The sequence below is a fragment of the Lipotes vexillifer genome, unplaced genomic scaffold, assembly GCF_000442215.2.
Source record: "Lipotes vexillifer unplaced genomic scaffold, Lipotes_vexillifer_v1.1 scaffold636, whole genome shotgun sequence".
NCBI lineage: Eukaryota > Metazoa > Chordata > Mammalia > Artiodactyla > Lipotidae > Lipotes > Lipotes vexillifer.
The window spans coordinates 818535-830480 of NW_006786547.1; the positions used below are offsets into that span (position 1 = coordinate 818535).

Consider the following 11946-nt stretch of genomic DNA (forward strand, 5'->3'; position numbering starts at 1 on the left):
GTGGTCGGCAGGCACTTACAGGTCAGGGGGACAGGTCAGAAGGGGTGAATCTTTGGGGCTGAGCGGACAGGGAGGAGGAAGGTGGGACATAGCCTCAGGGCGCCTGGGCTGAGACCAGGGCGCCGGGAGGGGCAGCGCGGGTGACTCAGCCGCCGCGTCTCTCACCTGTGCTCCGGAGCCAAGCGGGAGGTGGGCGGGGCGGCCCGCCAGTGGGCGTGGCAGCCGTGGGCCGGTTCGCGCCCCGCCCCAGGCGCCTACCCCGCGGTCCCGGCTCCCCGCCGCCGCGCCGTCAACGCCTGGTCCGCCCCGCGCCCCCATGGCCGGGAAGGCGCTGTCGCTGCTGCCGCCGCTGCTGCTGGCCGCGGCGGGCCTCGCGGGCCTCCTGCTGCTGTGTGTCCCCACCCGCGACATCTGGGAGCCGCCCGCCCTCAAGGTGCACGCCGGAGCGCCCTGGCAACCCGGCGCAGTCCGGGAGCTGCTGGCTGGGCCGGGGCGCCGGGCGGGGAGGCTCGGACCGAGCAGGGCCAGGCTGCGCCCGCGTGGCAGCTGGGACCCCGCGCGCTCCGCTCCCGGCCCGGCGGGATGAGGTCCCAGGCCCCTCACCAGCGCTCCGGGTCCCGGTCCAGGGCGCGGCAGCGGCGCTTCCGGGGGACGCGGTGCGGGAGGCCGAAGTCCCGGGAGCTCTCCGCTCGCCGCGCCCACCGCGGAGCCTTTCGCGGCGCGGCCGAGGGGCGTCTCTCCGCACCCCCGCGGCGCCCCAGGCCGCGGCCCGGCCCGCGCCCCCAACATGTCCGGCCTCCAGGGAGGCATCGCCTCGGGGTTTGGCCCAGATGGGGTGCGACAGGCGCTGGGGCCCAGGGACTCCTCCCCAGCCTCTCCGGTGGGTGGCTCCCACAGTGCGGGAGCAGCCCTGGCTGGTCCTGAAGGGGTCGGAGCGGGCTAGGCCTGATCACCCCACGCATCCTCGCCAGACTCAGCCTCCAGGAGCCCACCCTCCCTAACCCTCTGTTGGGCTCGTGGGCCGGCTTGGTGCGTGGGTGGATGGTGGATGCTCTAAGGCCCAGGAGCCCAGGATGGAGATCGCTGGGGTGGGTGCCCTGTAGCCAAGGGCGACCACCCGGTAGGGGTGCGGTGGGGCGGGCCACTTGGCCTGCTGCTGCTGGAGTTCCCTGTGTCAGGGAGAGGACCAGAGCGGCCCCCTTCCCGGCTCAGGAGGGCACGCTCTTCAGCCCGGCTCCTCCTATTGGAATCCAGGCCCCTGGGGGCAGGTGCTGGAAAGTGGCTCTTGCAACCTGGGTGCTGACCATCACCCGCCCGACCTGCCTGGAAGGCCCGTGTGGCGCCGGAGCAGCTCTCTCTGGCCCTGCCTTTGAGGCCCAGGGAGGGGGTGTCTGCTTATCGCAGGCCCACGCACAGCCTCAGTCCAGCCTTCCCCCTGGGGCCCTCGCTTCCACATCCTCAGGTTGGGCTGAGGTCAGAGAGATAGGGACAGAGGGGAGGAAGGAAGAGCAGCGCTTCCTGAAGCTAGCTTTTCTCCTGCAGCCTGGGGACCTCATGCCCCCCGGGCAAGGTTCCAAGGTGGTCCCGGGACCCCTGACTCTGATCCCGCCCCTCAGTTTGCCCTTGCCAGGAAGGCTCCTGCAGTCAGAGGGCCATCCACCTCCACTCCCATTCTGCCCCCAACCAAGCTGTGTCACAGTGACTGTCCCTGGCCTTCTCCGAGCCTCAGAACTTCATTCTGAAGCTTCCACCCTTGACACAGGGTGGGGTGGGGTGGGCTGGAGGGCTGAGAGAGTCAAAGAGCATGGCCTCAGGCCCCGCGCCCCTCCTGAGGCTGACCCTCCCCCCACCCCCAGTATGGCATCGTTCTGGATGCCGGCTCTTCCCACACATCCATGTTCATCTACAAGTGGCCAGCGCACAAAGAGAACGACACAGGCATCGTGGGCCAGCACAGCTCCTGTGATGTGCGTGGTAAGGGTCCCCTGAGCACTAGGTGCCCCCTGGCCTGGATACCCACTCACTGTAGGGCCTCAGGAGCCCTCTCTGGCCTTAGCCTTTGCAGACACCAGCCATCAGAACCCTCTGCTTGATGCCAGGTGGGGCCCAATCCAGGCAGGAGCTGCAGGAGCTCCCCCAAAGACAGGCTGGGTCCCTTCTTTTCCTAGAAAAGAAGTCTGGGTCCCCTTCTTTTCCTAAAAGAGAAGCCCCAGGAAACAGTTGGAAGGTTTGGGCCCTCTCTGGCCCAAGACTGGCCTCTACATCCCAGGTGGGGCAGGAGGGGTTCCGAGGAGCCAGTGGGCACACCCAGGCAGGCCCCTGGGCAGGCTAGGCTGGGTTGACAATAGCCAGTGCTTTGTCCTGCCACCTGTGTGCACATCCACTGGGCAGGTGGCAGCTCAGAGACTGTGGGTGGCACATGGGTGGGCCCTTTTGTCTCTGAACTGGTCTCAGCTGCCACCTGGTTTAGGAGCACAAGCCCCTCCCCCACCGCCCCCGCCCTGCTGGCCTATGGTCCACCTAGAGGCTGCCCACCAGGCTTAGGCCCATCTTGCTGCCTCCCTCTAGGTGGGGGCATCTCTAGCTACGCTGACAACCCTTCTGGGGCTGGGCAGAGTCTTGTGGAATGCCTGAACCAGGCGCTTCGGGATGTGCCCAAGGAGAGACACGCGGGCACGCCCCTCTACCTGGGAGCCACAGCGGGCATGCGCCTGCTCAAGTGAGTGTGCCATCCCCTGACCTCCTGGCCCCGGGGACCACGACGGCCTCAGCACAGGGTGGGCCCCGCATGTCCCCCGCAGCAGCCCTGGGCTGGGGCCCCCTCGGCTGGCTGTGCACCCCAGCAGCAGGATCACGGCCATCTGGGGAAGATGCCCCTCAGAGTCCTCCCTGTGTCACAGCCTAACCAGTCCAGAGGCTGCGGCCAACGTGCTCGCGGCCGCGACGCAGACGCTGACCCAGTATCCCTTTGACTTCCGTGGTGCCCGCATCCTCTCAGCCCAGGATGAGGGGGTGTTTAGCTGGGTGACCGCCAACTACCTGCTGGAGAACTTTATCAAGGTGGGCCCGGTGGCCAGCCCGATGAGCCGGGGGTGTGGGCACCCACCCACTGGCTGACCTCAACCTCCACTTCCCACAGTATGGCTGGGTGGGCCAGTGGTTCCGGCCAAAGAAGGGGACGCTGGGGGCCATGGACCTGGGGGGCGCCTCCACACAGATCACCTTCGAGACAGCCAGCCCAGCTGAGGATCCAGCTAACGAGGTCCAGCTGCGGCTCTACGGCCAGCACCACCGCGTCTACACCCACAGCTTCCTCTGCTATGGCCGTGACCAGGTCCTCTGGAGGCTGCTGGCCAGTGCACTCCAGGTACCCTCCACTGAGTCCTTCTGGAGGTAGGCAGCCAGGGGGAGTGGGGGCCAAGGGCCCAGAGCAGAGCCTGAACAGCAGCCATACTGAGGGGGGCTTCTCCAGGAACCAAAGTCGGGCTTTCATCAGCTGTAAGGACAGGTGGGCAGGGATCCAGCATGGGCAAAGGCCCAGGGGCTGGAGGTGAGCCTGGTGAGTGGCTGGCTGGGGAGGAAGGAGGGCCAGGGCCACATCTCAGAGGACCTGGACTGCCTGCCTAAGGGGGTTGCTTTTTGTCCAGCAAGAAGGGGGAGCCAAGGATTGCTCCTGAGCTCAGAAGTGATGTTGCCAAAGTGGAACTTGTGGGAGATTTATCAGCTGGTCCTCTGGGGAGGCCCTCCTAGGGTCTTAGGGTGGGGATGGTGGGCAGTGCTTGGAGTGGCGGTGTTGCCACATACACCCTTCTCATCTGCCCAGACCCACGGCTTCCACCCCTGCTGGCCGAAGGGCTATTCCACTCATGTGCGGCTCCAGGATGTGTATGAGTCGCCATGCACTGCAGCCCAGCGGCCCCAGACCTTCAACAGAAGCGCCAAGGTCAGCCTGTCGGGAAGCAGCGACCCTGCCCTGTGCCGTGACCTCATCTCTGAGCTCTTTAACTTCTCCTCCTGCCGCTTCTCTAGATGCTCCTTCAACGGCATCTTCCAGCCCCCTCTGGCTGGAAAGTTCATTGTGAGTCCAGAGGACTGGGGGTGGGGGGCCGGGCGCGTGCCCTGAAGTGCTTGGGGTCTGGTCACGGTGTGACTGTACCCCCCTCACAGGCCTTCTCTGCTTTCTTCTACACGGTGGACTTCCTGAGAACTGTGATGGGGCTGCCCGTGGCAACCCTGCAGCAACTGGAGGCGGCCGTGGTCACCATCTGCAACCAGACGTGGAGTGAGGTGAGGCCTGCACCCCCTTCCTCCAGCGCTGCTCAGGGGGCTCAGCCAGCCAGTGTCACGCGTCCCGATCATTCATTTGCTCTATGAGTAGAGGGGGTCTTAGGCCTCCCAGAATGCCCACCGCAGTGGGGGATACACTGTTAATCAGACTTGAAAAGTGGCCAGGCTACGGCAAGGAGGCCGGAAGCCAGATGAGATTGCAGAAGCCTCCCTGAGGCCTGACCATAGAACCAAGATCAGGAGGGCAGAGGGAACAGCCAGTGCAAAGGCCCTGGGGCCGCAGGGAGCATGGGGTGGACAGGGTGGGGAGGAGCGAGGCCGGGAGCGTGTGGGGGGAGAACAGCCAAGCAGGGGAGAAGCAGAGGACTCAGGGGAGACTCGGCAGATAGAATTGGGGGGGGAGTGAGAAACCCCCAGGTTTCTGGCTGCTACCATGGACTGGACACTGGCTCCAGGTGAAGGATGGAGGGGTTCGGGCATGCAGAGGAAGAGGTGACTCCGGGAGAGGCACTGGAGTGTCTCTGGGGTGGGGCTCAGTGGTGACGGAGGCCCCATCCTGTCCTCTTCGTGGCTAGTCTCAGACAGACTTGGGGATGCTGGAAAAGTGGGGATCGGGAGGCAAGCCCAGGGGCCTGGGGTCAAGCCTAGAGCTTCTCCTGTTACCCCGACCATCGCCAAGTTTGCTGTAGCCCTCTGCCCCCTGCGTGGCCACCCCTGCTGTCCCCTGGAGGTCCCCCTCCCAGGCACAGGTGCTTGCTGCCATCCGGAAGTCACGCTGTTCTGCCCTGAGGAAAGAGCTCTGCCTGGGGGAGGCCCCCTCAGCCTTGTTCTTTCTGGGACCTGCTGGGGGCTCTCCAGCCCTGAATTGCCTTTCTGTGCCTGGTGGGGGAGAGACCTCCCGGTGGCCGCTGGCCCTACAGTCTCCCACCTGCATTCCAGCTGCAGGCTCGGGCGCCGGGGGAGCGGGCCCGCCTGCCGGACTACTGCGCTGGGGCCACATTCGTGCAGCAGCTGTTGTGCCGCGGCTACGGCTTCGACGAGCGCACCTTCGGAGGCGTGACCTTCCAGAGGAAGGTGGGAGCCGGTGGGCCCGCGCGCAGGGGGGCGGGGCCGAGCGCGGAGGGGCGGGGCCTCCCGGGCTGAGCCTGGGCTGAGGCCGCGCCTCCCGCCCGTAGGCCGGGGACACCGCTGTTGGCTGGGCGCTCGGATACATGCTGAACCTGACCAACCTGATCCCCGCCGACCCGCCCGGGCTGCGCAAGGGCACAGACTTCAGCTCTTGGGTCGTCCTCCTTCTGCTCTTCGCCGCCATGCCCCTGGCTGCGTTCGTCCTTCTGCTGCACCGGGCGTGCTCTGCCAAGTCGCCGAGCGCCATCTAGGGGCGGGTTGGGGGCAGCTGCCCCAGCCCCAAGTCCCCCTTGCCTCACCCCACCCCACTCTCAACATCTCTGTCCCTAATGAAGCCCGGGAGCAAGGCTCTGGCGCCCTCGCCCACATTTGGCCGGATCGGCGAAGGCAGCCGGCTCCAGCGCCCTCCTGCCCACTCCGGCCTTGGCTTCATCGCAGGGCCTAGTGTGCCTCCTCCTCTTACTGGGGGTGGGGATTCAGACACCCCGCAGCCCTCAGCCTGTGAATGCGGGGCTGGGTCCCCAGGGAATGGAGTCCTGAGAATCCCCTCTCACCCCCAGTCTTGGGTTTTAGGGGGAGGGTCAGAACCCAAAAGTTGGGAGCCAGCCCAGCGCCTACTTGTAAACATTTTGTAGTAAAAATTTTTTCATAGAGCAGTGGAGAGAATGTCCGTGGGGTGGGGCGTCTCCGCTGTTGCCGGCCCTCCCTCGCCACAGTTTTTAAAAAATTTTTTGGCCGCGTTGGGTCTTCGCTGCTGCACACGGGCTTCTCACTGTGGTGGCTTCTCTTGTTGCGGAGCACAGGCTCTTAGGCGTGCGGGCTTCAGTAGTTGTGGCACGTGGGCTCAGTAGTTGTGGCACGCGGGCTCAGTAGTTGTGGCTCTAGAGCGCAGGCTCAGTAGTTGTGGTGCACGGGCTTAGTTGCTCCACGGCACATGGGATCTTCCTGGACCAGGGCTCAAACCCGTGTCCCCTGCATCGGCAGGCGGATTCTTAACCACTGCGCTGCCAGGGAAGCCCTCCCCGCAGTTGTGTTGGCTGCACAGGCCCCTCCCGGCCCCGAGGGAGGACCCCGGTTGTCTCTACTTCCTTCCTCTCCGGGCCCAGACCTGGGGTGGTGTTGACTGACCCTGGTCTCTTGCTCCTCGGTTGTGGCCTGGAGTAGCTGCCAGTTGGCTGGCCTAAAAGAGTCCCTGAGTCCCTTGAGTCTTCTCTGGCCAGCAGAGCCCCTGCAGCAATGGCAGATCTGCAGCAGTGACCTAGGCCAGACTGGAGTCTGGGCCCCGGCCTCGAGCTGGCCTGGGGTGTGGGTGCGAATGGCAGGCAGGAGAGTGAGTGGGCAAGGCAGCTGCCTAGAGTGCAGGCAGTACTCAAGACCTGGGGGGGTGGGGGGCAAACCCTCAACAGGAGGTGGTGTCGGCGGATGTGGAGATCGGGGCCAAGATGGACGAAGGGCCCATTGCTCAGAAGGATGACCCTTGCCAGGAGCCTGGCTCTGGCACCAAGCCGTGCAATCACACCAGACGTCGCGTACCTGCTGCCCAGGTGTTTTCTGCGTCCTCAAGAGACATCAGCCACCCCCACCTGCCGCTCCTGCAACCCCCCTTCCCTAAGCACTATTTTCTCCAGTGTGGGAACGCGTGGTCTTGGCTGCATCTCCCCGCCGCCTCCCCCTTTCTGGGAAGTGAGCTCAGACACTATTTTTGTCTGGTCATGCCTTGTGTGGGAGGATGGCGGTTCTTGTTCGCTCATCACCCCCCTGCCCAACGCACGCACCACGTACACTTCTGCTGGTTTCTGAGCCATTTCACAAACCTGAGGGCAGCCAGCCCCATCTTCGAAGTTTTGAAACACAAAGGGCTGAAAGGAAGCACCGTGCTGCCCCCCCCCCCGCCCCCGGGGAATTGTTCTCTCGGTAACGTGAGCCTGGGAGGTTTCCAGGTGGGATGGGGTGCGGGTACTCTCAGGAGGCAGCCGGTGGGGGGTAAGAGGGGGCATCACAGTGCTTGCTGTCGTGGGGCACCCCGGAGCTAAAAGTCTGTCACCTGGGCACCGTGGACAGCTCTCAGCTGGCTGTCATCAGTAGCTCCAGGTCACTCTTGCCCCCTGGTGGCCTCACTGAGAGCGGTCGTCCCACTGCAACCACCGTGGCCACCGGCACCGACCTCGTTCTGTGCGTGTGTGTTTGCCTTCACAGTGTGTCTGAATGCCTGGTGGGTCTTTGCGCACACCTGGGCATCTCTGTGCACCCGTCCAGCTGTGTGCGCCTGGTGTCCTTCCAAGTCCAGGCAGGTCCTCCGGTCCAGGAGGGTGGGGGTGGGGTGGGAGTTAGCAGCCCGAGAGGGACGGGGCCCGGGGGAAGCGCATCCCGGGGAAACCCATCCCCAACCAGTCCCTAGCCTAGAGAAGATCCCCGGCAGCACAGGCGGCAGTGGTGGAAGCACCCGGAGGACTGGCTGGATGGGTGGGTGGAAAGGGGAGCAGAATTGGAGGGAGGGAGAAGGGGCGCAGCCTCACGGCGTCGTCCCGCCCCCGCAGGTGGAGCGCGCAGGCGCACTCCCGGTACGCGCGCCTCTCGCTGCCTAGCCTCCGTCCCGGATCCTTTGCCGCAGCGTCAGCGCCGCCGCCGCCGCCTCTTTTCCTCATCCTCCGCCTCCTCGGCCTCTGCCTCCTCTTCCTCCTCCGCCCCCTCCTCCTCCGCCTCCGCCGCCTCCCCCGACGCGGCGCCCGGAGCCCGTGCCCAGCCCCGGGCCGCGCGGTGCCATGCTGCCCCGGCGGCGGCGCTGAAGGATGGCGACGCCTGTCCCTCCGCCCTCCCCGCGGCACCTGCGGCTGCTGCGGCTGCTGCTCTCTGGCCTCGTCCTCGGCGCGGCCTTGCGCGGTGCGGCCGCCCGCCGCCCGGGTGAGCGAGTGCACTGGGCGCAGGCCGCGCGCGGGGCGCCCCGGGGCCGGGGATCGCCGGGCGGGGGTCCGGCCGCGCGGCGCCGCCGTCATCCGCGCGGCCCCGCCGTCATCCTCCCCGCCGCCGCCCTCGCCAGGACCCGCAGGCCTCGCAGGCCTCGCAGGCCCCGCGGGCCCCGCAGGCCCAGCCTGCGAGCCACCGCGCCGGCCCCGCCTCTCGCGGGTCGGGAAAACAGGCCCGGCGGGGAGGGCGCGGCACCGGGCTGCCGAGGGGCTCCTCTGGATGGGGCTTCTGCCGGCTTCTGGTGTTGATTCGCTTCATGTCTTTGTCTGGGTCCGTGAGCCTGGTGGGTCGGTGTCTCAGGAGGGCTCTCTCTGTGTGGTCCCGCGGCCTGGAGTCTGTCCCGTGGGCGTTTCTGTGTGTGCGCGTCCCGGGCACCGCGGGTGCGGGCCCGGCCCTGGGTGCCTGCTGGCCTTACTGCCGGTGTCTGTCCTGGAGTCGGAGTCGCAGTGCTGGTCGGTCCCTATGCCTCGGGTGGTGGACATGCGCCTTGCTTTGCTGCCATGGTGGGGTCTGAAGTTTCCTTGGGCATCTGACAGCTTGTCCCAGGCTTAGGGTTTTGCTCTGGCCTCAGTGGGGACAGGAGGAGCTTACGGTCTGTTTCCACACTCACCCTCTGCTCTGCAGGGCCCCTCCATTCTGTCTTCTGTGCTTGGGGTTGGAGGGCACCCCCCAAGGTAGATTGAAGCAGAGAGGGATGAGCCCAGGGTCCTGGGAGACGCTCCTGGCTCCCCAGGTGGGCACTGAGGTTCCAAAGGTCTGCAGGAACCCAGAACCCAAAATGCAATCTGCCAGGTGGCAGAATTGGGAGACTTCGTACCCATGACTTCACTCATTTTTCCTGGCAGCCCCATAGGAGAAGTGTTGTTCTTAGCCCATTTTACAGATGAGGAAACTGAGGCACAGAGAAGTGACCACTGTATGATGCCGCTGGGATGCTAACCTGGGCAGTGCGTGTGGTCTGCATGTGTGGCCTCAAGAGGCCAGAGCAGGGCAGGCTCCTCCTGGCCACAGCACCCCTGGACAGAGGCCTGGCACCACCAGGGTAGGCTCCCAAGGAGGCCTGAGGGCCAGATCATGGCTGGCCAGGGATGGTGGAGGCTGTCTGCTGATGGCCTGGCTCCAGGGCATACAGGGTGGGGCCTCCTGAGGAAACAGGATTATAGTCCCAGTACTGAGCCTCTGGGGTGGGCAGGTGCTGCCCCAGCTGCTCATCAGCTTTGTGTGCACCCAGATGTGGGGCAGGGTGCCAGGCACTCTCCAGCTGCTGCTGTTCCTGGGACCTCCTCCTTCACCCTGAGTCTGAGCAGGGGCCTTCCCAGGGCTAAATGGGCAGCAGCCACATCCTCCCAGGGTGGGGGACTGGGAGTGGAGGGAGGCCCCTGGAACCCAGAACCCAGAGCCAGCTCTGGAACTCAGGCCTCTACCCTTGCTCTGGCGCACTCTGGGTTCTCTGCACTAGGGGCCGGGGCTGCCTGGCTCCCCAGGTGCCCAGCTGGTGGGTGGGGTCCAGACGGACCAGCTGGCACAGGCTTAATGTTTAACTAGCCCAAGCCCTGGGCCCAGCTCACTGATATGGGCGCCTGCCGACCCGGGTTGTGCTGGAGTGGGGATCCCTGGGATGGCAACCTCAGCCCACTTGCCCACCTGCTGTAGGAGCTGCTGGAACTTCCTTGAAGGGATGCCTACGGCCAAGAGGCTGTGGGTGTCAGGTTACCAAGGAAACCAAGCCAGGCCAGCCAAAGTCTGGAGAAGAACAGAGCGGGCATCCCGGATGCCCCATGTCACCCTCCTGCAGCAGGGACTGTCCTGGTTCTCCGAGATGTACCCACCCCTACCTCCCCAGACACCACTGGCAGCTCTGCTGGGTCTCCCCCTGGCTCCACTGGCTCTGCTGTGCCGTGAATGGGGCCAGTGTCCCAGGTCTTGAGACATTCCCCAGCTTTTTTTTTTTTTTTTGCGGTACGCGGGCCTCTCACTGTCGCGGCCTCTCCCGTTGCGGAGCACAGGCTCCGGACACGCAGGCTCAGTGGCCATGGCTCACCGGCCCAGCCGCTCCGCGGCATGTGGGATCTTCCCGGACCGGGGCACGAACCTGTGTCCCCTGCATCGGCAGGCGGACTCTCAACCACTGTGCCACCAGGGAAGCCCGAGACATTCCCCAGCTTTGAGGCAACTCACCTTCTGCATCCAGAGAGGAAACTGAGGCAGAGAGGGCCACCGCCCTCCACCCCCCAGCATCAGGACGGGAGCCTTGGTCACGTGTACAGGACACTGAGGTCTGGGCCCCAAATTAGAAATGGGCTGGCCTGTAGTCCCAGGCCCTCCCCAGTCCAGGCAGTGGTGGCTGCAGGAGTGACCCCGGCCTGGAGACTGGCAGACTCAGTCGCAAGTATCCCCAGCCCCAGCGGCTGGGCTGTGCCCTGGGGACAAGCCAGAGGTTAGATGTGGGGGCAGTGACTTGACCTGTGCTGTCTCCCAGCTTGGCCCTCTAGGGCTGTAGGATGTCATGATGAGGTTTGCGGTGGGGTGCGGTGGGGTGGGGGTGGGGTGGGGAGGCAGCCCTGAAATAGGAGACAGCCCCGAGGTGGTGGGAGGGAGCGATCTGGGCCCCGCCCTCTAGGGCTCCCAGGTTGGGCAGGGGTGAGAGACTCGCTCTAGGACAGGTTGAGACTGGAGGTGGCACTTGGAGCGCTGCAAGGCCATAACCGGGAGAGCTCAGTTTTCTCTGGATGGTAGGGGACGGTTCCTGTGTGGAGAGCTGGCTCAGGTCAGGGAAGTGGACTCTGGGGAGGGAGTGAGGCAAGAGAGTTCCGATAAGTGTTAGGACTGTTTGTCTTCATGGTTCTGATTCCCGGTGCAGGGGAGGAAGGGCCTGCCCAGAACAATGGCCGGAGCCAGGCTTGGCCAGCTCTGTAGGGAGGGGTTGGGGCGGCCAGGACAGTCCTACTTACTGTGCAGGGGCTGAGTCAGGCTGGCTGTGACCCTGTTCTGCCTCCGCTTTCTTCTCAGATGCAGCCGTGTGTCCTGGGAGCCTGGACTGTGCCCTGAAGAGGCGGGCACGGTGCCCCCCGGGTGCACGTGTCTGTGGGCCCTGCCTTCAGCCCTTCCAGGAGGACCAGCAGGGGCTCTGTATGCCCAGGATGCACCAGCCTCAGGGTATGGCTTCCTCCCTCCCCCACCTGGTACATTTGACCCCAGCCTTAGCTCTCAGGTCTCCTGCGCTTTGTGGGGTGCCAGGGACTCTCAAGTCACCCTCCAAGTGGCCTGGTGATCCTTTCCAGATGGCACCAGCCCAGAGCTGGGTGGTGGGCTGAGGCCTGGGGCAGTTAGCCCCCTCCCAGGGCAAGAGGTATCCAGTGTGAAGTGCTGGGGTGATTCTGGGAGAGGCAGGGTCAGAGTTCCCCAAGCTTGGGTTTCTGCAGGGTTGGTTCCAAACCCCTCAGGCACCTTCTCCACCCGCTGGGCCGCCCCTGCTCCTTGCCCAGCGACCCCTCTCTCTCCATCGCTCACCTGTCCTGTCTGCTTGATTGCGCTGGCGGTGCCCTGCCCGCCAGCCTGAGCCCCGAG

The 11946-nt window shown here is 65.3% G+C and overlaps 2 protein-coding genes across 2 annotated transcripts in view; both read left to right on the forward strand.

Annotated features, from left to right (window-relative positions):
• The first annotated feature begins 292 nt into the window (after positions 1-292).
• Positions 293-5666, forward strand: ENTPD2 (ectonucleoside triphosphate diphosphohydrolase 2). Its single transcript, XM_007459007.1, has 9 exons — positions 293-433; positions 1857-1974; positions 2569-2719; positions 2901-3060; positions 3140-3367; positions 3824-4078; positions 4168-4287; positions 5227-5361; positions 5463-5666. The coding sequence occupies exons 1-9, from the start codon at positions 317-319 to the stop codon at positions 5664-5666; spliced, it is 1488 nt and encodes a 495-aa protein (XP_007459069.1). The 5' UTR covers positions 293-316.
• Positions 5667-8204: 2538 nt separating this feature from the next.
• The window catches only part of NPDC1 (neural proliferation, differentiation and control 1), a 7563-nt gene continuing 3821 nt past the window's right edge, over positions 8205-11946 (forward strand). The window contains exons 1-2 of the mRNA XM_007458956.1: positions 8205-8316; positions 11389-11535. Of these exons, the coding sequence (XP_007459018.1) occupies positions 8205-8316; positions 11389-11535 (259 nt within the window). The remainder of the gene's footprint in view (positions 8317-11388; positions 11536-11946) is intronic.